General features: G+C 38.3%; 1 protein-coding gene and 1 long non-coding RNA gene across 2 annotated transcripts in view; one reads left to right on the top strand and one right to left on the bottom strand.

The window, feature by feature from the left end:
* LOC133608654 (uncharacterized) overlaps positions 1-26,468 on the bottom strand; it is a 40,449-nt gene that overhangs the window by 13,783 nt on the left and 198 nt on the right. Inside the window, exon 2 of the long non-coding RNA XR_009815622.1 lies at positions 3,372-3,611. This is a non-coding gene — a long non-coding RNA (uncharacterized lncRNA). The remainder of the gene's footprint in view (positions 1-3,371; positions 3,612-26,468) is intronic.
* Positions 402-26,468, top strand: part of lipca (lipase, hepatic a) — a 30,463-nt gene continuing 4,396 nt past the window's right edge. Inside the window, exons 1-6 of the mRNA XM_061964085.1 lie at positions 402-706; positions 3,406-3,590; positions 10,923-11,102; positions 12,483-12,600; positions 12,663-12,896; positions 25,410-25,652. Of these exons, the coding sequence (XP_061820069.1) occupies positions 625-706; positions 3,406-3,590; positions 10,923-11,102; positions 12,483-12,600; positions 12,663-12,896; positions 25,410-25,652 (1,042 nt within the window). The 5' untranslated portion in view covers positions 402-624. The remainder of the gene's footprint in view (positions 707-3,405; positions 3,591-10,922; positions 11,103-12,482; positions 12,601-12,662; positions 12,897-25,409; positions 25,653-26,468) is intronic.

The raw sequence follows: 26,468 nt of genomic DNA, 5'->3' as shown, positions 1-26,468 counted from the left end.
AGTCTGACTGTGATGAATGTAGAATGTCCCATAAGTAAAGAATAAATGCAATTTAACCCCTCGGATGGATGGTTTAGTTTAAAGTCACCTACTATATAAACCAGCAGATTACTACAAAATGAAAGTCAATATTGTAAATATTTTAAGTGAGATGAAAGATCAATATAAAGGACATTTCCTCTTTAAAAAAAAGTATTTGGGTTGTTTTTTCCCCACAGTAATATACATGAATAGATACTAGTGTTGTATATGTACGTAGCTAGCAGGTGGGTCATTGGTTCCCTTGTACATTGCACCAAATGCCCTCCCCACTGTTCACGCTGCTGCTATTGCACAACACGTTTGATCTCCCTGGGCTGGCCCTTAGCCAATCAGCACAGGCCCAGTCCTGCGTACCTTATTGACAAGTAACTACCTGTTGTCCTCCTGCTGTCCGTTTTGTACGATAAAGTACAGTGTGCTCTAAGTCGACGTGACCCTGGATTTCAGACTAGATTGAACCATTAGAAGTGGACATCACTGCAACAAGGAGTGTCGCTTAGAGGGCCTTCTTTTATTGTGAGTGTGTGTGTGTCTGCGAGTGTGTGTCTGCGAGTGTGTGTGTGTGTGTGTGTGTGTGACGCCATGGCTATACTCAAAGTGCTGTGCTGCCTGCTGTTAACGTGTCACATGGCACAGGGAAGAAAAGCTAAAGGAAATAGAGCAGGTGAGTGGAACAATGTGAATCATGTTTATGGCACAAAAGTAATAAACAGTATCTAATACATTATCAGTTTACTTTTAGTCTTTCATTTATTGTGATAGCAGTTTGCACTGTATTATATGGAGAGATACTTCTAATATGCAATCCCTCCTGTGTAAGCTAAGTCAAGTAACTACAATAGTATGAACTATTTATACTCATATTTCCACAATAATAAATGTTCACCTATTTTGTACATGGTTAGTAAACATGTTCACTTCACATCATGACAATCAAAAATGAGAAAATCTGTGTTTGGGTATTATATTAGATTGTTACATTAAATTACTTTAGATTTTGTCAGTGTACCTAATATTGTGTTTTTTAAGGCACACACAATATTAGCAGCACAATCACATATCAAATGTTACTTTTTTTAACACAAAAAATATAAATAAAAAATACAAAAAAAGAAGATAATTAAAAACATCAGCACTAATGTTGTGTTCTTAAATAAAAAATATTGTGTTTAGACACTGACTCAGAAAATATATTTTAACTTTTGTGGCTGTGCAGCGTTGCAAAGTAAAGTTCTTTAAAAAAAAAAAAAAAAAAATTAAAACCTCATGATTTGTGTTTTAGATGTTTTGACATTATTTACTGAAGAAAAAAAAAAAAGATCTGACATTCTGTGTTCCTGTTTGTACTTCACATCTGAAAATGTATCAAGCCACTAATGTAATCCACATTGTGCTGCCTGTGCTGAAAGGAAAATAAATATCTCTGGTCAACTTAAAACAATAATAAGTCATAATTTTTTATTTTTTTATTATTTTACAACTGTGTTCCAATTTTAATAACACAATTTGGTGTGGGTTATAACTTCATGTCTGGAAAAGAAACATTTATCTTCTTAATGTGCAGTAAAGTTTGTACATACATAAAGTAACCCATTGATGGTAGTGCTAGGACAATTGAAAGTGTCCTGGCTGGTCCACAGGCTCCTGAGACCCAGGGTAGGAAAAGTGTTGTAATTTAGATTAATTTATATGTGTATTTATATACAAAAGTATACATCCCATTTTTAGCTGAAAAAGAGACGCTGTCCTATATTTCTATTACCATGAAAATAAGAAATATTCTGTAAAATGTCAATGGATTCCATTGACACCAGTTTGCCACAGGCTAAGCCAATTGATGCCAGAGTGTGGGATTGCACACCTGTCAAACTCATTGCTGACTGGCATCTTTATTTATTTGCTTCGTCTTGATGGTCACTCTGCTTCAGCTTGGCGGCAGTTAGTGAGCTAGCTGGCTAACTTGAGTTATTCACCAAGTTTCTGCTCTCCCTACTCCAAATGTGACATTATACAGCATATTGACATTTTGTCTTTCAAAATAAGAAGCAACGCGTTTAGTTCAGAATGACAGCTGTCCCTCGCCACATTGTTCTTCAAATATTGCGGATTTAGAATTTTAAAAAAATGCAAAGCATATCCGAAAACATTTCTGGTCTAAATTAAGCATTTTCAGGCATAAATATGGCTAAATGTACTAAAAAAATATCAATATTACAGTAGTATTGGCCACTGGAGGAGACCAAACCAATCATACTGTACTGTTCATTATTGTGGCCACTGATTGGTTCAGCCTTGTATTCAAAAAGACTTGAGGCTGTAATTGCTGCCAAAGGTGCATCAACAAAGTATTGAGTAAATACTTATGTACATATTATTTCTATTTTATTTATTTTTTTAATACATTTGCAAATTTAAAAAAAAAAGAAACAACTTCTCACATTGTCATTATGGGGTATTGTCTGTAGAATTTTGAGGACAAAAAATAATTTATTCCATTTTGGAATAAGGCTGTAACATAACAAAATGTGGAAAATGTGAAGCATTGTAAATACTTTCCAGATGCACTCTCGCAGCTGTGGTGGTAATGCTAGCTCACTATTTTCTAAAAAAAATTCTACTAACTTCGTCTTGTTATTATAATTAGGTCTTGTCCTAAAAATGATTGTATTGTTGTTTAATGAACATATAGGCAAGTATTTATAGATTTTGTACACAAGTGCTTCAATTACAAGAAGGCAGATGAAATCATATGTAAAAAATAAAATCATTAATTAATCAAACTAAAAGCAAATAGTGTAAGTAAAATATGTTCAGTTGTCATATGCACAGCTAACAAAGGCCTGTCACATTTTCTGGAAGACTGTGAGGGGCCAAGTTTGCAGTGGTGTATTTAAAAACTTTGTGATGATAAACTGTAGCATTATGTAGAACAACTTAACTTCACACTGCAATCCTCACAAGCATTACATTGCTCACTTGATGAATCAAAACAATAAAAAGGAAACATTTTGCTGGAGGTGGAACTTTAAGATGTGGGATTTCATGGGGGAAATCATTTGTATGAGAAATGAAGAGCCTGGCAGAGTAATACTTTTTAGTGAAGTCAAATGTGTTTTCCGCTGGAAAAAGAGGTCCTCATGACCTGGAAACACAACAGAGCGCTCCTAAAGAGGTGTTCGCCAGCCCAGTCCCAATGGACTTTTGGAATTGTTGTGATTCCTACAGCAATATTTACTCACGCATAATTGCATCAATGTGTACTCAGTTATATATTTTCTGGAACTTTTCACCTGAGCGCTAACAGTCGCGTGCGCCAGTGTGGTACTTACAGATAAAGTCTTTCTCTGCTGTCTGATCCCTGAGATGTGGCAGTCCCCGACAAGAGGGGCCCCCTAAAGGTGAAAGAGCCTCATGTCAGCAGTTCAGTCTTCAGGCTGTTTGTGGAGGGGGAGGACACCTGCACACTGGACCCTCTGCAGCTGCACAGTCTCTCTTCCTGTGGCTTCAACACCACTAATCCCCTCATCATCATCACTCACGGGTGGTCGGTAAGGTCACTTCACCAGCAGCTATAGGAAGCATGGGAGCAAAGGAGTTACTGTGGCTACACCTGCACGACTTAATGAGTTGTCAAATATTCTTCCAATGGTGTGGTCGTATGTTGCAGTGTTGTACAACTGGACTGCATCATACTGAGCGCTACTTCTAAATACTGTTCAAGGTGCAATGCAGTTCTACACCATTGCAAACTACGACCACAATGTGCTACTTATTAAACGAGTACCGTATTTTTCGGAGTATAAGTCGCTCCGGAGTATAAGTCGCACCGGCCGAAAATGCATAATAAAGAAGGAAAAAACATATATAAGTCGCACTGGAGTATAAGTCGCATGTTTGGGGGAAATTTATTTGATAAAACCCAACACCAAGAATAGACATTTGAAAGGCAATTTAAAATAAATAAAGAATAGTGAACAACAAGCTGAATAAGTGTACGTTATATGAGGCATAAATAACCAACTGAGAACGTGCCTGGTATGTTAACGTAACATATTATGGTAAGAGTCATTCAAATAACTATAACATATAGAACATGCTATACGTTTACCAAACAATCTAATCGCTAAATCCGATTAAATCTTATATGTCTAGTCTCTTATGTGAATGAGCTAAATAATATTATTTGATATTTTACGGTAATGTGTTAATAATTTCACACATAAGTCGCTCCTGAGTATAAGTCGCATCCCCGGCCAAACTATTAAAAAAACTGCGACTTATAGTCCGAAAAATACGGTACTACAATCAGGAATACATTGCATGAAGATTTAATGGTGACATACAGTTTGGAAGTGTGTACAGTACATGCAAAAATAAACTGTAAACTCAGAAACCAGTAACACAAAAGAACATCCCAGCTCAATAAAATAGTTGAACATATATTAATGATGACGTTAAACGGGCATAATTATAGCTTTTCAAATCGCATATGTACAAACGTAGTAAGTACTGTATATCCTACCGTATTGGTGCAATTTCCTTAGGAAATAAAATGTATAAATGCACACAAAATTAACTGTAAAATAGTTTTGGGGTTTTTTCAGCAAAGTGTCCAGTGCATTAATCTGACTCCATATTTAACAAAAACAGTAGTACCTCAACTTACAAGCTTAATTAGGTCTGTGACGGAGCTCTTAACTCAAAACACTTGTATTTTGAATCAATGTCTCCGATTGAAATGAATTCAAATCAATTTAATTGGTGCTTGTCAAGACAGCACAATTTTACCATTTAACATGCCTTGAAAAACAAAGTTTTTATATATATATATATATATATATATATATATATATATATATATACACACACACACACACACATACAGTATATATATACTGTATATATAAAATATATACATATATGCACATAAATACACATGCACATATATACATATATGCACATACTGTATATATATATATATATATATATATATATATACACACACACATAAATATATATATATATATATATATATATATATATATATATAGATACACATATATATATACAAATATATATATATACATATATACATATATATATATATACACATATATATATACACATATATATATATACATACATTAACATATATACATACATATACATATATATATATATATATATATATATATTTATACAAAACCAGTGAAGTTGGCACATTGTGTAATTCGTAAATAAAAACAGAATACAATGATTTGCAAATCCTTTTCAACTTATATTCAATTGAATAGACTGCAAAGACAAGCTATTTAATGTTGGAACTGAGAAACTTACTTCTTTTTTTTTGCAAATAATCATTAACTTAGAATTTAATGGCAGCAACACATTGCAAAAAAGTTGGCACAGGAGCATTTTTACCACTGTGTTACATGGCCTTTCCTTTTAACAACACTCAGTAAACGTTTGGGAACTAAGGAGACCAATTTTTGAAGCTTTTCAGGTGGAATTATTTCCCATTCTTGCTTGATGTACAGCTTAAGTTGTTCAACAGTCGGGGGTTTCCGTTGTGGTATTTTAGGTTTCAGATTGCGCCACACATTTTCAATGGGAGACAGGTCTGGACTACAGGCAGGCCAGTCTACTACCCGCACTCTTTTACTATGAAGCCACGCTGTTGTAAAATTTGGCTTGGCATTGTCTTGCTGAAATAAGCAGGGGCGTCCATGATAACGTTGCTAGGATGGCAACATATGTTGCTCCAAAACCTGTATGTACCTTTCAGCATTAATGGTGCCTTCACAGATGTGTAAGTTACCCATGTCTTGGGCACTAATACACCCCCATACCATCCCAGATGCTGGCTTTTGAACTTTGCGACTATAACAATCCGGATGATTATTTTTCTCTTTGTTCCGGAGGACACGATGTCCACAATTTCCAAAAACTGTCATTATCTGCTGGGTCAAAAGTATACATACAGCAATGTTAATATTTGGTTACATGTCCTTTGGCAAGTTTCACTACAATAAGGCGCTTTTGGTAGCCATCCACAAGCTTCTGGTTGAATTTTTGACCACTCCTCTTGACAAAATTGGTGCAGTTCAGCTAAATTTGTTGGTTTTCTGACATGGACTTGTTTCTTCAGCATTGTCCACATGTTCTCAATGGGTTTAAGTCAGGACTTTGGGAAGGCCATTCTAAAACCTTAATTTTAGCCTGATTTAGCCATTCCTTTACCACTTTTGACGTGTGTTTGGGGTCATTGTCCTGTTGGAACACACAACTGCGCCCAAGACCCAACCTCCGGGCTGATAACTTTAGGTTGTCCTGAAGAATTTGGAGGTGATCCTCCTTTTTCATTGTCCCATTTACTCTCTGTAAAGCACCAGGCTCATTGGCAGCAAAACAGGCCCAGAGCATTAAGGTTTTAGAATGGCCTTCCCAAAGTCTTGACTTAAACGTGTGGACAATGTTGAAGAAACAAGTCCATGTCAGAAAACCAACAAATTTAGCTGAACTCCACCAATTCTGTCAAGAAGAGTGGTCAAAAATTCAACCAGAAGCTTGTCAGAAGCTTGTGGATGGCTACCAAAAGCACCTTATTGCAGTGAAACTTGCCAAGGGACATGTAACCAAATATTAACATTGCTGTATGTATACTTTTGACCCAGCAGATTTGGTCACATTTTCAGTAGACCCATAATAAATTTATAAAAGAACCAAACGTCATGAATGTTTTTTGTGACCAACAAGTATGTGCTCCAATCACTCTATCACAAAAAAATAAGAGTTGTAGAAATTATTGGAAACTCAAGACAGCCATGACATTATGTTCTTTACAAGTGTATGTAAACTTTTGACCAAGACTGTATACACACGTATGAAAAAAAGGTATATATATATATATATATATATATATATATATATATATATATATATATACATACATATATATATATATATATATATATATATATATATATATATATATATATATAAATATATATATATATTTACGTATATATATATATATATACACATATTCATACATGTATATATACACATTCATACATATACAGTATATGCATACAGTACATGCATATATATATATATATATATATATATATATATACACATATAAATATATACATGTATACATATACATGTATACATATAAATAAATGCATGTTTATATATACATGTATATATTTACATACACATATACTGTATATATACACACATATATATACATACACACACACATATATACATATATATATATATATATATATATATATATATAATGTGTACATACATACACACACGTATACATATATACACACACGCACATTTATGTGTGCATGTGTATATATATGTATATATATGTGTGTATATATATATACAGTATATATATATATATATATATATATATATATATATATATACATATATATATATATATATAAAAAATACAGAAGAAAAGTGAACTTTTACGGTATCTCCTTCCAGTTGCTTCTCCGTCAAACACACCATCAGTAGCTTTTCCATATTTTCATTCATAGATGTCCGTCATTTAGATATTATTTGAACATTCTTGTCTGGTGTTAGAATCCTCCTGCATCAGTATGGTGCACACTAGCATTTTCCATCCATCCATTTTCTACCGCTTATTCCCTTTGGGGTCGCGGGGGGCGCTGGAGCCTATCTCAGCTACAATCGGGCGGAAGGCGGGGTACACCCTGGACAAGTCGCCACCTCATCGCAGGCATTTTTCTACGCTCAAATTGCTTCGCCAAGTTGGCAACACGCGCGGTCATATTTTACAGGGTTGACTGGGACATTCGCTCAGCCAACTAATGGCGAAAATGATTGCATCGCAAATTTTTGCGTGCAACTTAAAGGATAACAATTAGTCGAGTGACTGCTCTGATCTTAAAACACTTGGGGCACTTTTTAAACTGAGGTACCACTGCATATTTTAAAATATTTATTTAAACTACCTTGAACACTTAAAAAATAACATTTGCTGCCCGCTTCTTAAATTTAGACTTTACCATGAAATACAATAACAAATACTTCAGAAATATTACATTCATTACATATTTGTGTTACTTGAATTTTTTTTTTCCTAAAAATCAACAACAACATCATTTAGGTCCCTACACATATTAGCCCCTCTGAAAAGTGTGGAATAAACCAACGGACTACACAAAGTTGCATCATTCAGATCCTTGGCAGGTCATGGAAATGCTAAAAGTAAGTTCACATATTTATTTTTTGTTTCTATTTTCCATGATACTCCCACGTTCCAGCGCAGTCGTGATATCTCAATTACATCAATTATTATTTTTTGATGTTTTTGTTTGTTTTATTTTGAAAATACGCAACACTAAATTGGCCCTAGTGTGTGGATGTGAGTGTGAATGTTGTCTGTCTATCTGTGTTGGCCCTGCGATGAGGTGGCGACTTGTCCAGGGTGTACCCCGCCTTCCGACCGATTGTAGCTGAGATAGGCTACAGCGCCCCCCGCGACCCCAAAGGGAATAAGCGGTAGAAAATGGATGGATGGATATTTTTTGTCACTGTAATGTGCTAATGTCAGCATGCTGCAAGCGTAAATGCAATGTGGCTATATGTCATGTATTTGCTAATTATATGCCAAAAACTCAGTCCAGTAAATTTAGGATATGAATCTTACAATAGGTACGATAGGCAGCACGGTGGAACAGGGGTTAGTGCATGTGCCTCACAATACGAAGGGTAGTCCTGAGTTCTTTCTGTGTGGAGTTTGCATGTTCTCCCCGTGACTGCGTGGGTTCCCTCCGGGTACTCCGGCTTCCTCCCACCTCCAAAAACATGCACCTGGGGTTAGGTTGATTGGCAACACTAAATTGGCCCTAGTCTCTGAATGTGAGTGTGAATGTTGTCTGTCTATCTGTGTTGGCCCTGCGATGAGGTGGCGACTTGTCCAGGGTGTACCCTGCCTTCTGCTCGAATGCAGCTGAGATAGGCTCCAGCACACCCCGTGACCCCAAAAAAGGGACAAGCGGTAGAAAATGGATGGATGGATGGATCTTACAACAACTCACGATTCGACTGAGATACTCAGTGTGATGCTTTGATTCAGCATCGATTCTCAACTGAAACCGATTCTTGTAATACAAGATTTGGTATGCAAATTACGATAAAACATTTTCAAAACAAGTTACAAAAGCTTGTCTCGTCTGCTGACTTTTGACATATACATGCAGCAATTAAGTGCAAAGATGGCCCAAAAATATGGGTACACTAGAAATTTACCAAAATTTCACAGCATTTAACATTATTTTTCCACAGTAATCAAAATTTACTGTAACATTTCAACAAATGACTGGAAAAATTACGATATCCTTATATTTAACAACAATTAACTGTGATTTCACATTAAAATATTGTAATCATAGTCCTCTGTAGTATTACAACAAATTACTGTAAATTCAAACTCATTTGTCTTTTAAAGGGGAACTGCAATTTTTTGGGAAATTTGGAAAATCGGATAAATAACCATTCAAAAAGCGCCAACAATACTCAATTTACATTTCATGACTTAAATATTAACCAAGTATTAGTGATATTGTTGTTATATACGCTAACACAGACAAACTATTTATAGCGACGCCGTGATCAGCAGTTTGTGTCCCTATGTTTACATCATCGAGTGGTCTGCTGCTGTAAGTTCGTTGTAGATCATAAATCATTCATCTTACCTGAAAAGTAGATGGCTGAGGATATAATCCAACAAGTTGGGACACTATGACTTTGCACAGTAAGGGATGTTTTATTATGTTTGTTGGCTCTCATAAAGTTTGCAGTGAGCAGAAATCAGAGATGAAGAAAAAAACAAACAAAAAAAAACCTGATGCGTTTTTTTAAATTAATGCTCCACGTATGCTTAAAATGATCAAAATACATAAATATTAAATGTTATTATAAATATGCCTGTTACTACATTACATATATATTTACATAATGTATATAAAACCCTAATGGAGGTATTTAGATGTGTTTTTAGGGGCTCTATGGGCAGAATTTAATGGCTCCCATAGGCTCCATTGTAAGCAGACTTGATCAAATGTATTTAATATTTAGAATGCTCTTTTTTTTTTTTTTAAATCCATCCATCATGTCTTTTATAATGATTGCGAACGATAGGCAAAATTGCACCCAAAAAAAGTACAGTTCCCCTTTAAGGGGTTCTGTATGCTACATTGCACACTCTTGTACAGTAGGTGGTGATATGCTGTTAAAGAGAGTAATAAACTATTAAATTACAACTGTAAATTACAGCTTATAGTTGTAATTTTATTGTAATTTGCTATCAAATTACAATTGTGATGTCACAGCATGGTTGTAATGTTTTTGTATTTAACTAATAAATTGCAATTGTGAAGTACAGCATTTATTTGTAACTTTATTGTAATTGACTGTAAAACCCCAGCTGTGCAGTAAGAGTAAATATTTCACAGTAAATTACTGTATATGTTACTGTAAAAGTAATGCAATTATTAGCCAGTAATTTGCTGTGAACTTACAATGATAAAAAAATTAAGATTGGGAAAAAAGACAAAAATTTAAGTTACAATGATCAAATGGCCCCGATTTGGTGGAATGGCCCATATACCACATGTATTCTACATACATGTGTTACATGGTGGTAGTTAGACAGTATGATCCAGTACTTTTCTACAAACTACAACAACAATAATAAACGTATTGTTAAATGAATACCTTCAAAGCTGTGCATTATTACAACCTTTGCTAAGGTAGAATTTCTGATTTAATTAGATTGTGTGATACCTATTTTTGCAGCACTTTGTTTTTTTTGCACGTTTCTTCAGATGGATGGCATGATGGAGAGCTGGGTGCACAAGTTATCCTCCACCCTGAAGACTCATCTTACGGATGTCAACGTCATGATCACTGACTGGCTGTCACTGGCTCATCAGCACTACCCTACTGCAGCACAGAGCACACGTACTGTGGGAAAAGACATCGCTCATCTGCTGTCCTCACTCAAGGTACCAAACAAAATATACTAAAGTGGAACCTTGATTTACAAACTTAAGTGGTTCTTGAACAGGGTTCGCAAATAGAGTTTGTACATTGAAGTAATTTCTCTAAAGGAAACAATGTAAACAGGAATAATGGGTTCCAGACACGACAAAAGTCCATATTTGAGTAAAAGTTGGTGCACTTTGAACACAATATAAATCTCTACACAGTATTATATATCAAACTAACATAACATGAGGGTGATAACAAAGTCAAAACAACAACAACTAGCTGAATTGTCCTAATTTGCAGCTGCCCTTCCTACACGCACACACACTGTCACTAGCCCTGTGGTGCACTCACAGTTTGAAATCACAAAACTCCTTAACTTCAACAGCCAGTTCGCTACAATGATTAGGAATAAACATGTTATCAAATTTTATCTTGAAATTAAACTTCTTGGCATGCAGCAGAAGAGGGGTGGAGGAGGTAGTGTCGACAACGCTGTGGATACTTCCTGAATGTGTCAAACCACACACCGCTTGTCCATTGTTTTTTTTTTAAATTTCATAATGAGCTAGCAAAACTAGAAAATGCTGTAACAAGGCTAAAAAAAACACTTTAAAAGCGCACAAAGTAGCAATTAGCACAGTAGTTTAATGACAGCAGTCCCACAATGGCTCTGCTGCAGGCACACAATGAGTGAATGAACCATTTGTTTCAAGCATTTTTCTATCGAGTTTGAGGTTGTAAATAAAAGTTTGTACAATCATGGGTTCATAAATTAAGATTCCACTGTATTTGTACAAAAGTCTTAGGACACACCTCCATCCGGTTAATAAATGTTAATGTGCACAGGGGTTAGTGCTTGTGCCTCACAATAAGAAGGTCATGGGTTCGATCCTGGGCTCAGGATCTTTCTGTGTGGAGTTTGCATGTTCTCCCTGTGACTGCGTGGGTTCCCTCCGGGTACTCCGGCTTCCTCCCACCTCCAAAGACATGCACCTGGGGATAGGTTGATTGGCAACACTAAATTGGCCCTAATGTGTGAATGTGAGTGTGAATGTTGTCTGTCCATCTGTGTTGGCCCTGCGATGAAGTGGCAACAAGTCCAGGGTCTACCCTGCTTCCTGCCCGAATTCAGCTGGGATAGGCCCCAGCACCCCCGCAACCCCAAAAAGGAAAATAATGGATGGGTTGTGACCAGATCAGTGTTTCCGTTTAGTTTGGAACATAATTTTTTTTAGGGGGGTTATCCTGGTCTCTGTATGGGTTTGCACTTAAATGCAATGACAATAAAGTCCATCCATGAAGGGCACCCCACTCACATCTACAGTACATCTCCACCACATGTACAACAAACCACATATTCACATTTAAGCAATATAAATGTCAAACTCTCACAGGAGCACCATGGATATTCATTTGGGAAAGTCCATCTGATTGGTTATAGCCTTGGAGCTCACATATCTGGATTTGCCGGAAGCTATGTTAACGGCCCGGAACAAATTGGAAGAATTACCGGTGAGTTATTACATGGTTAATAATTCCAAAGCACATCTTGACTCTAGCTCACGTCTATCCAGGTCTTGATCCTGCGGGCCCCTTGTTTGAAGGAATGTCGCCCACAGACAGACTGTCCCCTGATGACGCCCAGTTTGTAGATGCCATCCACACGTTCACGCACGAACGTTTGGGTCTCAGTGTGGGCATCAAGCAGGCTGTGGCACATTACGACTTTTATCCTAATGGAGGAGACTTCCAACCAGGATGTGACCTGCAAAACATTTACGAGCACATAGCCGAGTATGGCCTTCTTGGTAAGAAACTACACTTTGGACGCAACAATGCCATTTACTGTACAATCACCGCAGAAAACATGATGTACAGTACACCTGCACAATCTAATGACATCCAATCAATGACAAATTCTGCCTTTCTAAAGACACATAATGCACAGGGGTAGTGTAGAATGCACCTTGTGGAGATGTTTGTAATATTTTGATTTCTGAAAGGGATATTATAACAGCGTGTTATGTTAGTAAGTACAGTTCCACACCACTGTATACCGTATTTTTCGGAGTATAAGTCGCTCCGGAGTATAGGTCGCACCGGCCGAAAATGCATAATAAAGAAGGAAAAAACATATATAAGTCGCACTGGAGTATAAGTCGCATTTTGTGGGGAAATGTATTTGATAAAACCCAACACCAAGAATAGATATTTGAAAGGCAATTTAAAATAAATAAAGAATAATGAACAACAGGCCGAATAAGTGTGTCGTTATATGAGGCATAAATAACCAACTGAGAACGTGCCTGGTATGTTAACGCAGGGCCGGCCCGTGGCATAGGCCGTATAGGCAAATGCTAAGGGCGCCGTCCATCAGGGAGCGCCACGCCAGTGCCACAAATGTTGGAGAAAATAAAAAAATAAAAAAGTTGGTACTATTATTTCTAAATACAAAAAATAATCCCACGTTAATTAAAATGCAAAGTAAAGCCTATTTAATAGAAATATTAAACTGGATCATATCAGTACAATTTTTTAACTTCTTTACTTAATCCATTCCATAATTTAATTCCACATACTGATATGCTAAAAGTTCTAAGTGTTGTACGTGCATATAAATGTTTGTATTAGATCTTTTAAGCAGGTGTTTTTTGTTTACATTGTTATTGCCTTCTGGTTAGCTAATGTTTGCCCTGCAGGTAATCGTCACTTTTCCACCCCTTTATGTATTAGGTATAGTTGTAAGTAAAAAAAAAAGGTCAAAGACAAAGCTATTCGGGTTCTTGTGAGTATATACACTTCACTGCCGATGTGGGGGGGCGCCACCTAAAATCTTGCCTAGGGCGCCAGATTGGTTGTGTTAACGTAACATATTATGGTAAGAGTCATTAAAATAACTATAACATACAGAACATGCTATACGTTTACCAAACAATCTGTCACTCCTAATCACTAAATCCCATGAAATCTTATACGTCTAGTCTCTTACGTGAATGAGCTAAATAATATAATTTTATATTTTACGGTAATGTGTTAATAATTTCACACATAAGTCGCTCCTGAGTATAAGTCGCACCCCCGGCCAAACTATGAAAAAAACTGCGACTTATAGTCCGAAAAATACGGTATATAATACTAAGTGGTGCCCTATGATTTCCACGTTAACACATATTTGCCAACGCTCCCGGATTTTCCGGGAGATTCCCGAAATTCAGCGCCTCTCCCGAAAACCTCCCGGGACAAATTTTCTCCCGAAAATCTCCCGAAATTCAGGCGGAGCTGGAGGCCACGCCCCCTCCAGCTCCATGCGGACCTGAGTCCGCTTTCCCACAATATAAACAGTGTGCCTGCCCAATCATTATAACTGTAGAATGATCGAGGGCGAGTTCTTGGTTTCTTATGTGGGTTTATTGTTAGGCAGTTTCATTAACGTCCTCCCAGCGCGGTAACAACACACAACAACAGCAGTCATGTTTCCGTCTACAGTAAAGCAGTTTGTCTGCCGTAAACAGCAATGTTGTGACACTTTTAAACAGGACAATACTGCCATCTAGTGCATTTGATGAAAGCACTTTTGTGCGTGCCACACAGCAATGCATCAACAGAGAGGGTGTTCAGCATGGTTAGAAAAATAGTGACAGAGAATAGAACAAGGATGGACAATTCAACCCTTAACTCAACAATGAGTAGATGAGTGTTATATGTGTGTATATGTGTAAATAAATGAACACTGAAATTCAAGTATTTATTTTATTTTTTTATATATATATATATATATATATATATATATATATATATATATATATATATATATATATATATATATATATATATATATATATATATAATAAAATAAATATATATTTATAGCTAGAATTCACTGAAAGTCAAGTATTTCTTATATATATATATATATATATATATATATATATATATATATATATATCCATCCATTCATTTTCTACTGCTTATTCCCTTCGGGGTCGCGGGCATATATATATATATATATATATATATATATATATATATATATATATATGAAATACTTGACTTGGTGAATTCTAGCTGTAAATATACTCCTCCCCTCTTAACCACGCCCCAACCACGCCCCCGCCCCCAACCACGCCCCCCACCCCCCGAAATTGGAGGTCTCAAGGTTGGTAAGTATGCGTTAACAGATAGCGTACAGAATCACAGAGTTGGCCAATAAAGAGTTCTAAGCGATCAGCTCGGCTCAAAAAAAAAAAAAAAACGTAACTCATTTCACTTTCTTTTACCTAAATGTACGACGTAAACTTGCAGCATTTATTGGTACATTGTTATGTTACATAATGATTATGCTTTAAATTGAAATACTGTGTAAAATTCTACAATGATGTATTGAATCAATAAATGCAAGGATTTTTTGCAGACATTCTATTCAGTGACAGAAAAAAGCTCTATGTTAGAAAAATAAGTGCAAATCGGGGTTGTCCAAAATGCAACCGGGGCCCATTTTAGCCCCACGGCCACAGTTAAATGTTTTTGGGCTCTTGACATGTTCTAAAAATGTAATTACAATAAAATAAATACATTTGTGAAAATAGCAACAAAATGTAAAAAATGAAAATACAATTAACTTAATTAAATTAGGTATATTAGATATAACACTAACAACTATTTGCTTTGTCACCTACAATACAAATGCGAAGATGTTTGGGGTTTTTTTTCAAAATAGTTTACCATAAAACTGGTACATTATATTGGTTTTAGCATTTTTAATGTACAAATTTTTATCAGATTGGCCCTCTGCATTCTGTCACTTTCACCAGCCTTCGGTGGAACAAGTTTGGACACTGTACCACAATTAATGGTAAAAAAAAAACGGAATTCCGGGAAATTAAAACAGAATTTGAAAAAAATATATAATAATTTCGTAGTGCCCTAAAAAAAGCATATCAATTGTGAGTGTGCGGATGCACTTACAGTAATAGGGCGGTCAGAAGCTGTATATCCCCTGCATACATTTGAGAACTAATTGTGTCTAAAGATATTTTGATGGGAAGATAGTATTTTCAATTCTATACGTAAATAGAAGTTTAAATAAATAAGGTGAGCATAGTTTTTAGACGATGATAATTAAATATCGTCATGTTGGGGTCTGTGTCTAAAAACAAACATGTCACACATAGAAGAACTGCTTTGTCGCATCCTCCTCTGCTGCTCTGTCATAACATTTTTTTTCTTAATTGGTGCCGCCACCTCAAAAACAACAGTCTGAGCAACCAGGATGTGCTGAGCCGGTTCATCTTTGCTGGTGTTGACAGTTTCTAGTTGTGTGCGTTCAAGCAGATGAATTTAATTCCCTCCAGCTGAGCGCAAGTGGCTCGGTGATTTGTGGTGTTTTGGTGACCCTCAATGCAAAACGCATCCGCATGAAATGACAGCGAGCGCCACATTAAAGCACCTGTCAAACTAAGGAGTTAGTTAGCAACATATGCCTTTCTTACTTCCTCTCGCCTCTCCAGCCGTCTGAGGCGAAGCTGCCTCCGGGCTAGGCTGTCTGAGAAATGAGGCCTTTAAAGAGGAAATATTAATGTCGTTAGGGGAGTGACAACATGAAAGGATGAGAGGTGTCATCCTTTGAAGATAATGATGTCAATCTACACTTTCACACCCTTCATGGCCAGCTGTGGTCACACTAAGAGTACTCAATCATGGCACAACATTTTATTTCTTGTTCTCTGCTCAAGCACACAAACCCTTGTTTCTGCAAAATATACACAACCAATTTTTGTGAAGAATCCCCAAGAATACAAATGAATATATTTTCTGTCTAGTCTTAATGTCGTACATCATAGGTGTCAAAATCAAGGCCCCGGGGGCCAGATCTGGCCCACCACATCATTTTATACGGCCCGCAAAAGCCTGGAAATAATATGCCTCAATAAAGCACATTGGGCCTGTTCTACTAAAGCTTTGCGTGTATTAAAACACATGCAAACTTGATAGCGAACCCAAATCTGATCTATTAAAATTGTGCGCAGTGGATTGCATCTCTTTAGTAAGCAAAATAAGGAGCACAATCCATTTCGAGTCTCTGTTTGTATGAATATGCAGGATATATGCTAAACATCAGAACGCCCACAATACTGGCAGGAGAAAATTATTTATCAAACGCAGTGTGATTTATCAAGACTAAAACTGTTCAGCAGCCGCTATTTTACTTCTATGTTTAGCACGTCTACACAGGACGCGCAAACTGCCCGTTGTGCAGAAATGGCTGTGAAAAAGGAGGAGATTGCGCTGCAGCTCCATTCTACGTATGCTTGTCAACATATTTGGACTGTCAAAAATAAAAACATTAGACATATTGTCTATTCAGTAATATCCATCCATCCATTTTTTACCGCTTGTCCCTCTCAGGGTCGCGGGGGTGCTGGGGCCTATCCCAGCTGCACCCTGGCGGAAGGGCGGGCTACACCCTGGACAAGTTGCCACCTCATCACAGGGCCAACACAGATAGACAGACAACATTCACACTCACATTCACACACTAGGGACCATTTAGAGTTCATATGATTGTATCATTTCATACCTGCTGTATGACTTAAGTGGCTGATTAAAACACATTTAATTGATGCATTTTGGTGTATGCTGGCTTTTTTTTATTGACGTTTGCATATTGCAATAAGTTTTTTTGATATAAATGAAAAAAATTATTGCAATATGCATTTTATTGCATCTGTAACATTCCAGCACAAGCTTGCAGTTAGTGCCAGCATTTTCGAGAGCGCACATTCGGCACGCTCAAAAAGTGGGTTCCATTGTAGACTGCATACTTGCCAACCCTCCCGGATTTTCCGGGAGACTCCCGAAATTCAGCGCCTCTCCCGAAAACCTCCTGGGACAACTTTTCTCCCGAAATTCAGGCGGAGCTGGAGGCCACGCCCCCTTCAGCTCCATGCGCACCTGGAGGCCACGCCCCCTCCAGCTCCATGCGCACCTCAGTGACGTGTCGACAGCCTGTTTTCACGTCCCCTTTCCCACAATATAAACAGCGTGCCTGCCCAATCACGTTATAACTGTAGAATGATCGAGGGCGAGTTCTTGGTTTCTTATGTGGGTTTATTGTTAGGCAGTTTCATTAACGTCCTCCCAGCGCGGCAACAACACACAACTACAGCAGTCATGTTTTTGTCTACCGTAAAGCAGTTTGTCTGCCGTAAACAGCAATGTTGTGACACTCTTAAACAGGACAATACTGCCATCTACTGTACATGCATATGTGACAATAACATCTACGGCTTTTAGAGAGTGCAGTGCACAACTGCGCACACAACAAGGAGACAAAGCAGAATGTATCATCAGAGAGGGTGTTCAGCATGGTTAGAAAAATAGTGACAGAGAATAGAACAATGATGGACAATTCAACCCTTAACTCAACAATAAGTAGATGAGTGTTATGTGTGTGTATATGTGTAAATAAATAAATAAATGAACACTGAAATTCAAGTATTTCTCTTATTTATATATATATATATATAGGTCTATTCAGGTGTACTGGAGAGGAGGCTACGCCGGATAGTCGAACCTCGGATTCAGGAGGAACAGTGTGGTTTTCGTCCTGGTCGTGGAACTGTGGACCAGCTCTATACTCTCGGCAGGGTCCTTGAGGGTGCATGGGAGTTTGCCCAACCAGTCTACATGTGCTTTGTGGACTTGGAGAAGGCATTCGACCGTGTACCCCGGGAAGTCCTGTGGGGAGTGCTCAGAGAGTATGGGGTAACGGACTGTCTTATTGTGGCAGTTCGCTCCCTGTATAATCAGTGTCAGAGCTTGGTCCGCATTGCCGGCAGTAAGTCGGACACGTTTCCAGTGAGGGTTGGACTCCGCCAAGGCTGCCCTTTGTCACCGATTCTGTTCATAACCTTTATGGACAGAATTTCTAGGCGCAGTCAGGGCGTTGAGGGGATCTGGTTTGGTGGCTGCAGGATTAGGTCACTGCTATTTGCAGATGATGTGGTCCTGATGGCTTCCTCCGGCCAAGATCTTCAGCTCTCACTGGATCGGTTCGCAGCCGAGTGTGAGGCGACTGGGATGGGAATCAGCACCTCCAAGTCCGAGTCCATGGTTCTCTCCCGGAAAAGGGTGGAGTGCCATCTCCGAGTTGGGGAGGAGATCTTGCCCCAAGTGGAGGAGTTCAAGTACCTCGGAGTCTTGTTCACGAGTGGGGGAAGAGTGGATCGTGAGATCGACAGGCGGATCGGTGCGGCGTCTTCAGTAATGCGGACGCTGTATCGATCCGTTGTGGTGAAGAAGGAGCTGAGCCGGAAGGCAAAGCTCTCGATTTACCGGTCGATCTACGTTCCCATCCTCACCTATGGTCATGAGCTTTGGGTCATGACCGAAAGGACAAGATCACGGGTACAAGCGGCCGAAATGAGTTTCCTCCGCCGAGTGGCGGGGCTCTCCCTTAGAGATAGGGTGAGAAGCTCTGTCATCCGGGAGGAGCTCAAAGTAAAGCCGCTGCTCCTCCACATCGAGAGGAGCCAGATGAGGTGGTTCGGGCATCTGGTCAGGATGCCACCCGAACGCCTCCCTAGGAAGGTGTTTCGGGCACGTCCGACCGGTAGGAGGCCACGGGGAAGACCCAGGACACGCTGGGAAGACTATCTCTCCCGGCTGGCCTGGGAACGCCTCGGGATCCCCCGGGAGGAGCTGGACGAGGTGGCTGGGGAGAGGGAAGTCTGGGCTTCCCTGCTTAAGCTGCTGCCCCCGCGACCCGACCTCGGATAAGCGGAAGAAGATGGATGGATGGATGGATATATATATATATATATATATATATATATATATATATATATACATATATACATATAGCTAGAATTCACTGAAAGTCAAGTATTTCTTATACATGTATATATGAAATACTTGACTTGGTGAATTCTAGCTGTAAATATACTCCTCCCCTCTTAACCACGCACCCAACCACGCCCCCCTCCCGAAATCGGAGGTCTCAAGGTTGGCAAGTATGATTGTAGATGCACTGTAGGACTGCTTCTAAAGTGCCCAGAAAAAGTCGTACATATATCTCTACTGCATGTTTGAAAACATAGCAAACCATCACTGGTAGGAGCATAACATCAATGTGCAGTAAGTAAGAGTCTCCATAGTGAATGTCGCATAGTACACGCAAAATCCTTATTTAAATAGGGCGGTCTGCACCAGTTATTAATTGTACAAGCAGTCTTATCACACACAACACGTTTGCTAATAAGACATGCAATTTTATAGTTTGCACACACTGTTTGGCGCGTAGTATTTAGATCTCAGATCGACCCATTTATCTTTTCTGACTAAATGTATTTGTTCTTTCCATTTTGACAGAAAAAATACATATACTGCATGTAGTTGCATATCTTTTAAACTTTAATAATATCTCATAATGCAACAAATATATCTTACTCTCTGAACATTTTTCTTTTGTTCAAATAAAAATAACTTAAAACTCTGCTTGACTTATGATTTCAAAGCAAGTTATCCATCAAAGTGTGCACTGTAAAATGACAACAGCTGTAACGGTAAAAAGCTGGCAGCACAGACGTCCACATTTTACCATAAAAATCCTGTGGTACCGGTTTCCATTTACACTGATACACCATAAAACAACAACCGTACAATTATTCATTACATCGATCTAGAAAGTAACTAATGAACAAAAATAATATACTTTCATTGAAGAAATGTTTGTCATTTTGTCATTAGCTTGTTGTATATGTTGACATTAGAGTTCACTGACAGGGGAGAGGTCCCTCTGCTTTGAGGCATCACAAAAAGGTGATTCACTGAAAACTAATGCCTCGTTTTTGTCAGAGCGCACATGGCTGCTCACCACGTTGCTGTTGGATAAAAACAAATAAACAGCAATATGCTCACCACGTTGCTGTTGGATAAAAACAAATAAACAGCAATCTATAATTTCATTTTAGGCTTGTTTTGTTAACAGTTCACCTTGGCAAAAGATTTGTTTCTGATATGGCAGCAGCCTAATGCTATACAGCAGCATTGTCCAACTCGTTTTCATTGAGGGCCACATCCCATGTATGGCTGCCCTCAGAGGGCCACTTCTAGCAGTGAAATATACTCTATATAAATATGAATGTATAATTGCCTCACATTTGTTACATGTTTTACTGATGGATAACTTGCTTTGAAATCCTGTCAATGTGAAAAGCAGATATTACAATAAGGGGTGTTCCGATCCGATATAAGCTGCAATAAATCAGAATCAGAATCACTTTAATAATCCCCGAGGGGATATTAAGATTTTAAGCAATCTTGTAGCGAAATTTACTTGTGCAAAGCTAGACAGCCAGTTAACACCTAAATGTCCTCCAATAAGCAAACAGGGTTGGTCTTTTCTTGTATTTTAGTGATATCATTTATAAAATGTAAACGCAATAGTCTATAGGTTACTAGGAGCTACACAATAGCTAAGCACACATTAGCACTTAAGCTACGCTTACGGAATAATTGTCCTTAAAGGCCTACTGAAATGCGATTTTCTTATTTAAACGGGGATAGCAGGTCCATTCTATGTGTCATACTTGATCATTTCGCGATATTGCCATATTTTTGCTGAAAGGATTTAGTAGAGAACATCGACGATAAAGTTCGCAACTTTTGGTCGATGATAAAAAAGCCTTGCCTGTACCGGAAGTAGCAGACGAGTAGCGTGACGTCACAGGTTGTGGAGCTCCTCACATCCGCACATTGTTTACAATCATGGCCACCAGCAGCGAGAGCGATTCGGACCGAGAAAGCGACGATTTCCCCATTAATTTGAGCGAGGATGAAAGATTTGTGGATGAGGAAAGTGAGAGTGAAAGACTAGAGGGCAGTGGGAGCTATTCAGATAGGGAAGATGCTGTGAGAGGCGGGTGGGACCTGATATTCAGCTGGGAATGACTAAAACTGTAAATAAACACAAGACATATATATACTCTATTAGCCACAACACAACCAGGCTTATATTTAATATGCCACAAATTAATCCCGCATAACAAACACCTCCCCCCTCCCGTCCATATAACCCGCCAATACAACTCAAACACCTGCACAACACACTCAATCCCACAGCCCAAAGTACCGTTCACCTCCCCAAAGTTACGTACGTGACATGCACATAGCGACACGCACGTACGGGCAAGCGATCAAATATTTGGAAGCCGCAGCTGCATGCGTACTCACGGTACCGCGTCTGCGCATCCAACTCAAAGTCCTCCTGGTAAGAGTCTCTGTTGTCCCAGTTCTCCACAGGCCAATGGTAAAGCTTGACTGTCATCTTTCGGGAATGTAAACAATGAAACACCAGCTGTGTTTGTGTTGCTGCAGTCGGCCGCAATACACCGCTTCCCACCTACAGCTTTCTTCTTTGCTGTCTCCATTGTTCATTGAACAAATTGCAAAAGATTCACCAACACAGATGTCCAGAATACTGTGGAATTTTGAGATGAAAACAGACGACTTAATAGCTGGCCACCATGCTCTCCCAAAATGTCCTCCACAATCCGTGACGTCACGTGCTGACGTCATCATACCGAGACGTTTTCAGCAGGATATTTCGCGCGGAATTTAAAATTGCACTTTAGTAAGCTAACCCGGCCGTATTGGCATGTGTTGCAAAGTTAAGATTTTATCATTGATGTATAAACTATCAGACTGCGTGGTCGGTAGTAGTGGGTTTCAGTAGGCCTTTAATTAAACATTATAACATTCTAAAACACGACATGTCAATATAAACAAGTATCAAATGATTATAGTTGCATATTACTTACAAATCCAAAGTCTCAGAGGCAGAAGCGTATAGAAAGTATCCAGTAACAAACATGTCCGCATCATTCAACTTACTGCTTCATGAGCTTACCCTCGTAAATTATTGTGGACACCAAGTGTCGCCAAAAACAATTTCTACTCCACTCTAACTTATAAACAGAATAATGGTTAGTGTAGGTTAGTGTTTTTCATGCCTACCATTTGTTCTGAGTGATTTCACTTGATCAAACCCTTTCTAACATTCTACACTACAAAATAATGAAAGTATTAGATTAATACTCAACGCTCTAATATCTGTATCATATTGGAAGTGAAAAAGTTGTATCGGTTCACCAATAATTTAGGTATTTATCTCTGCATAACAAAATAATGTATGCAATATCTTGTTGCATAATAAGATGTTTATAAAGTTTAGAAGATATGCAATTGTATGCCAATCTTTTTCTTCTGTCAAAATTGAAAGACCATTTAGCAATGATAATGACGTGCTTCATGAACACACATTTTTTCAAGCTTTTACAGGTCACATAAAATGATGTGGCGGGTCAGATCAAGCCCCCGAGCCTCGAGTTTGACACCTATGCTATGCAGTGAGAATGTAACAGGGTAGAGTGCTAACCTGCGCCATCTAAAACATTTAAAAGATTGATTTCTGCATCTGTGTTGTTAGCAGGCTATTTCCTGGTTCACGGAAGATGACGGGTGTTGTTATTATACAAACCCCAAAACCAGTGAAGTTGGCACGTTGTGTAAATCGTAAATAAAAACAATCTACAATGATTTGCAAATCCTTTTCAACCTATATACAATTAATAAGACTGCAAAGACAAGATACTTAACGTTTGAACTGGAAAACTTACATTTTTTGCAAATATTAGCTCATTTGGAATTTGATGCCTGCAACATGTTTCAAAAAGGCTGGCACAAGTGGCAGAAAAGACTGAGAAAGTTGAGGAATGCTCATCAAACACTTATTTGGAACACCCCACAGGTGAACAGGCAAATTGGGAACAGGTGGGTGCCATGATTGGGTATAAAAGTAGATTCCATGAAATGCTCAGTCATTCACAAACAAGGATGGGGACGAGGGTCACCACTTTGTGAACAAATGTGTGAGCAAATTGTCGAACAGTTTAAGAACAACATTTCTCAACGAGCTACTGCAAGGAATTTAGGGATTTCACCGTCTACGGTTTGTAATATCATCAAAAGGCTCAGAGAATCTGGAGAAATCCCTGCACGTAAACGATGATATTACGGACCTTCGATCCCTCATGCGGTACTGCATCAAACAGCGACATCAGTGTGTAAAGGATATCACCACACGGGCTCAGAAACACTCCAGAAAACCACTGTCAGTAACTACAGTTTGTCACTACATCTGTAAGTGCAAGTTAAAACTCTACTATGCAAAGCCAAAGCCATTTATCAACAACACCCATAAACGCTGCCGGCTTCGCTGGGCCCGAGCTCATCTAAGATGGACTGATGCAAAGTGGACAAGTCTTCTGTGGTGTGACGAGTCCACATTTCAAATTGTTTTTGGAAACTGTGGACATTGTGTCCTCTTGACCAAAAAGGAAAAGAACCAATCCGGATTGTTATAGGCGCAAAGTTCAAAAGTTAGCATCTGTGATGGTATGGGGGTGTATTAGTGCTCAAGGTATGGATAAGTTGCACATCTGTGAAGGCACCATTAATGCTGAAAGGTACATACAGATTTTGGAGCAACACATGTTTCCATCCAAGCAACATTATTGTGGACGCCTCTCCTTATTTCAGCAAGACAATGCCAAGCCATGCGCTACAACAGTGTGGCTTCATAGTAAAAGAGTGCATGTACTAGACTGGCCTGCCTGTAGTCCAGACATGTCTCCCATTGAAAATGTGTGGCGCATTATGAAGCCTAAAATACCACAACGGAGACCCCGGACTGTTGAACAACTTAAACTGTACATCAAGCAAGAACTGGAAATAATTCCACCTGAAGAGCTTCAAAAATTGGTCTCTTCAGTTCCCAAACGTTTATTGAGTGTTGTTAAAAGGAAAGGCCATGTAACACAGTGGTAAAAATGCCCCTTTGCCAACTTTTTTGCAATTTATTGCTGCCATTAAATTCTAAGTTAATGATTATTTGCAATAAAAAACAAGTTTCTCAGTTTGAACATTAAATATATTGTATTTGCAGTCTATTCAGTTGAATATAAGTTGAAAGGGATTTGCAAATCATTGTATTCTGTTGTTATTCACGAATTACACAACCTGCCAACTTCACTGGTTTTGGGTTTTGTAATTATATTCTATGTTCCCCCCCAAGATTTAATTTATACCACCCCACTGCAAGTTTTGAAGGAATCAGTTTTCTAATGTTTGCATAGTCTTTCAAACAGTCCTATTATTTACTATGTCAAAACGGGTTGTATAAAAAAAAGTCAGTAAAACAACAAAGCTCGTGGCCTTAATGATTGCAATGACTAATGTTACTCTTCCATTCTGTCCGTCAGGCTTTGAACAAACAGTGAAATGTGCCCACGAACGTTCCGTGCATCTGTTCATTGACTCACTTCTCAACAAGGACGGGCAGATCGTGGCCTACGAGTGCAGGGACAACAGAGCCTTTCACAAAGGCGTTTGTCTGGACTGCCGGAAGAAACGCTGCAACACGCTTGGCTACAACATCAAGAAGGTTCACACTGGCAAAAGCAAGAGGCTCTACGTGAAAACACGCTCCAAGATGCCCTACAAGCGTATGTGCAGCTAACCACCATCTTTACACATCTCTTTAGCGGTCCCTTTTGAAAAACATGACGCAACTTTTTTAGATGAATGGGATTATGTACTAAGTAGTCACACCCACACACAACATTGGATGGATCTGCACAATCCAATACGGTCAATAAAACATAGCTGCATACAGGATATGCAGTTGTCCCTCAATTTTTGTTGGTTTTCCTAAACATATTTTTCAATATGTTTGCCCTAAAGTAATCATTTTCACACATAGCAGTGGCAAAAGGAACTAGAAAAATATCAATACAACAGTAATATTAGCAACCAGGCGAGACAAACCCAATCAGATCACGCTATTCCGTATAGCGGCCACTATTTGGGTCAGGCTGTCTAGAGGGCTCTCATAATGTTGAAAATTGATTTAGAAGGGAGTAAAATAATTATTTGATGTAAAATAAATACTTTGCAGAAATTCATTCATCATGGTCATGTCTGGAACCAATTAACCGCAATACACTAGGGATTACTGTACTGTGTATTGACGTTTATTATTATTGGCCGAAGTTTTTGCAGTGGTGTACAACTGCTATGCATCATACCGGGTTTAAGTGTTTGTAATATTTTGCCCCTCTCACATAGCTAAATAAGGTAGCAGTATGAAGCATTGTAAATTTAAGTGTGTAAAAATATAATATGGTTTAAAAATACCTTTTTTAACTATTTGGGTTTCACTGCTCTCAGCCAAAAGTTCTCTATGCCCTTGCATAGTGTTGTGGGTTTTTTTAAATAACAAACTTTAAAAAAATAAAGAGACAAAAACAAAGTATATGGGT

Source organism: Nerophis lumbriciformis, linkage group LG06 (assembly GCF_033978685.3).
Source record: "Nerophis lumbriciformis linkage group LG06, RoL_Nlum_v2.1, whole genome shotgun sequence".
NCBI lineage: Eukaryota > Metazoa > Chordata > Actinopteri > Syngnathiformes > Syngnathidae > Nerophis > Nerophis lumbriciformis.
This window is presented reverse-complemented; position numbering and strand designations above follow the sequence as displayed.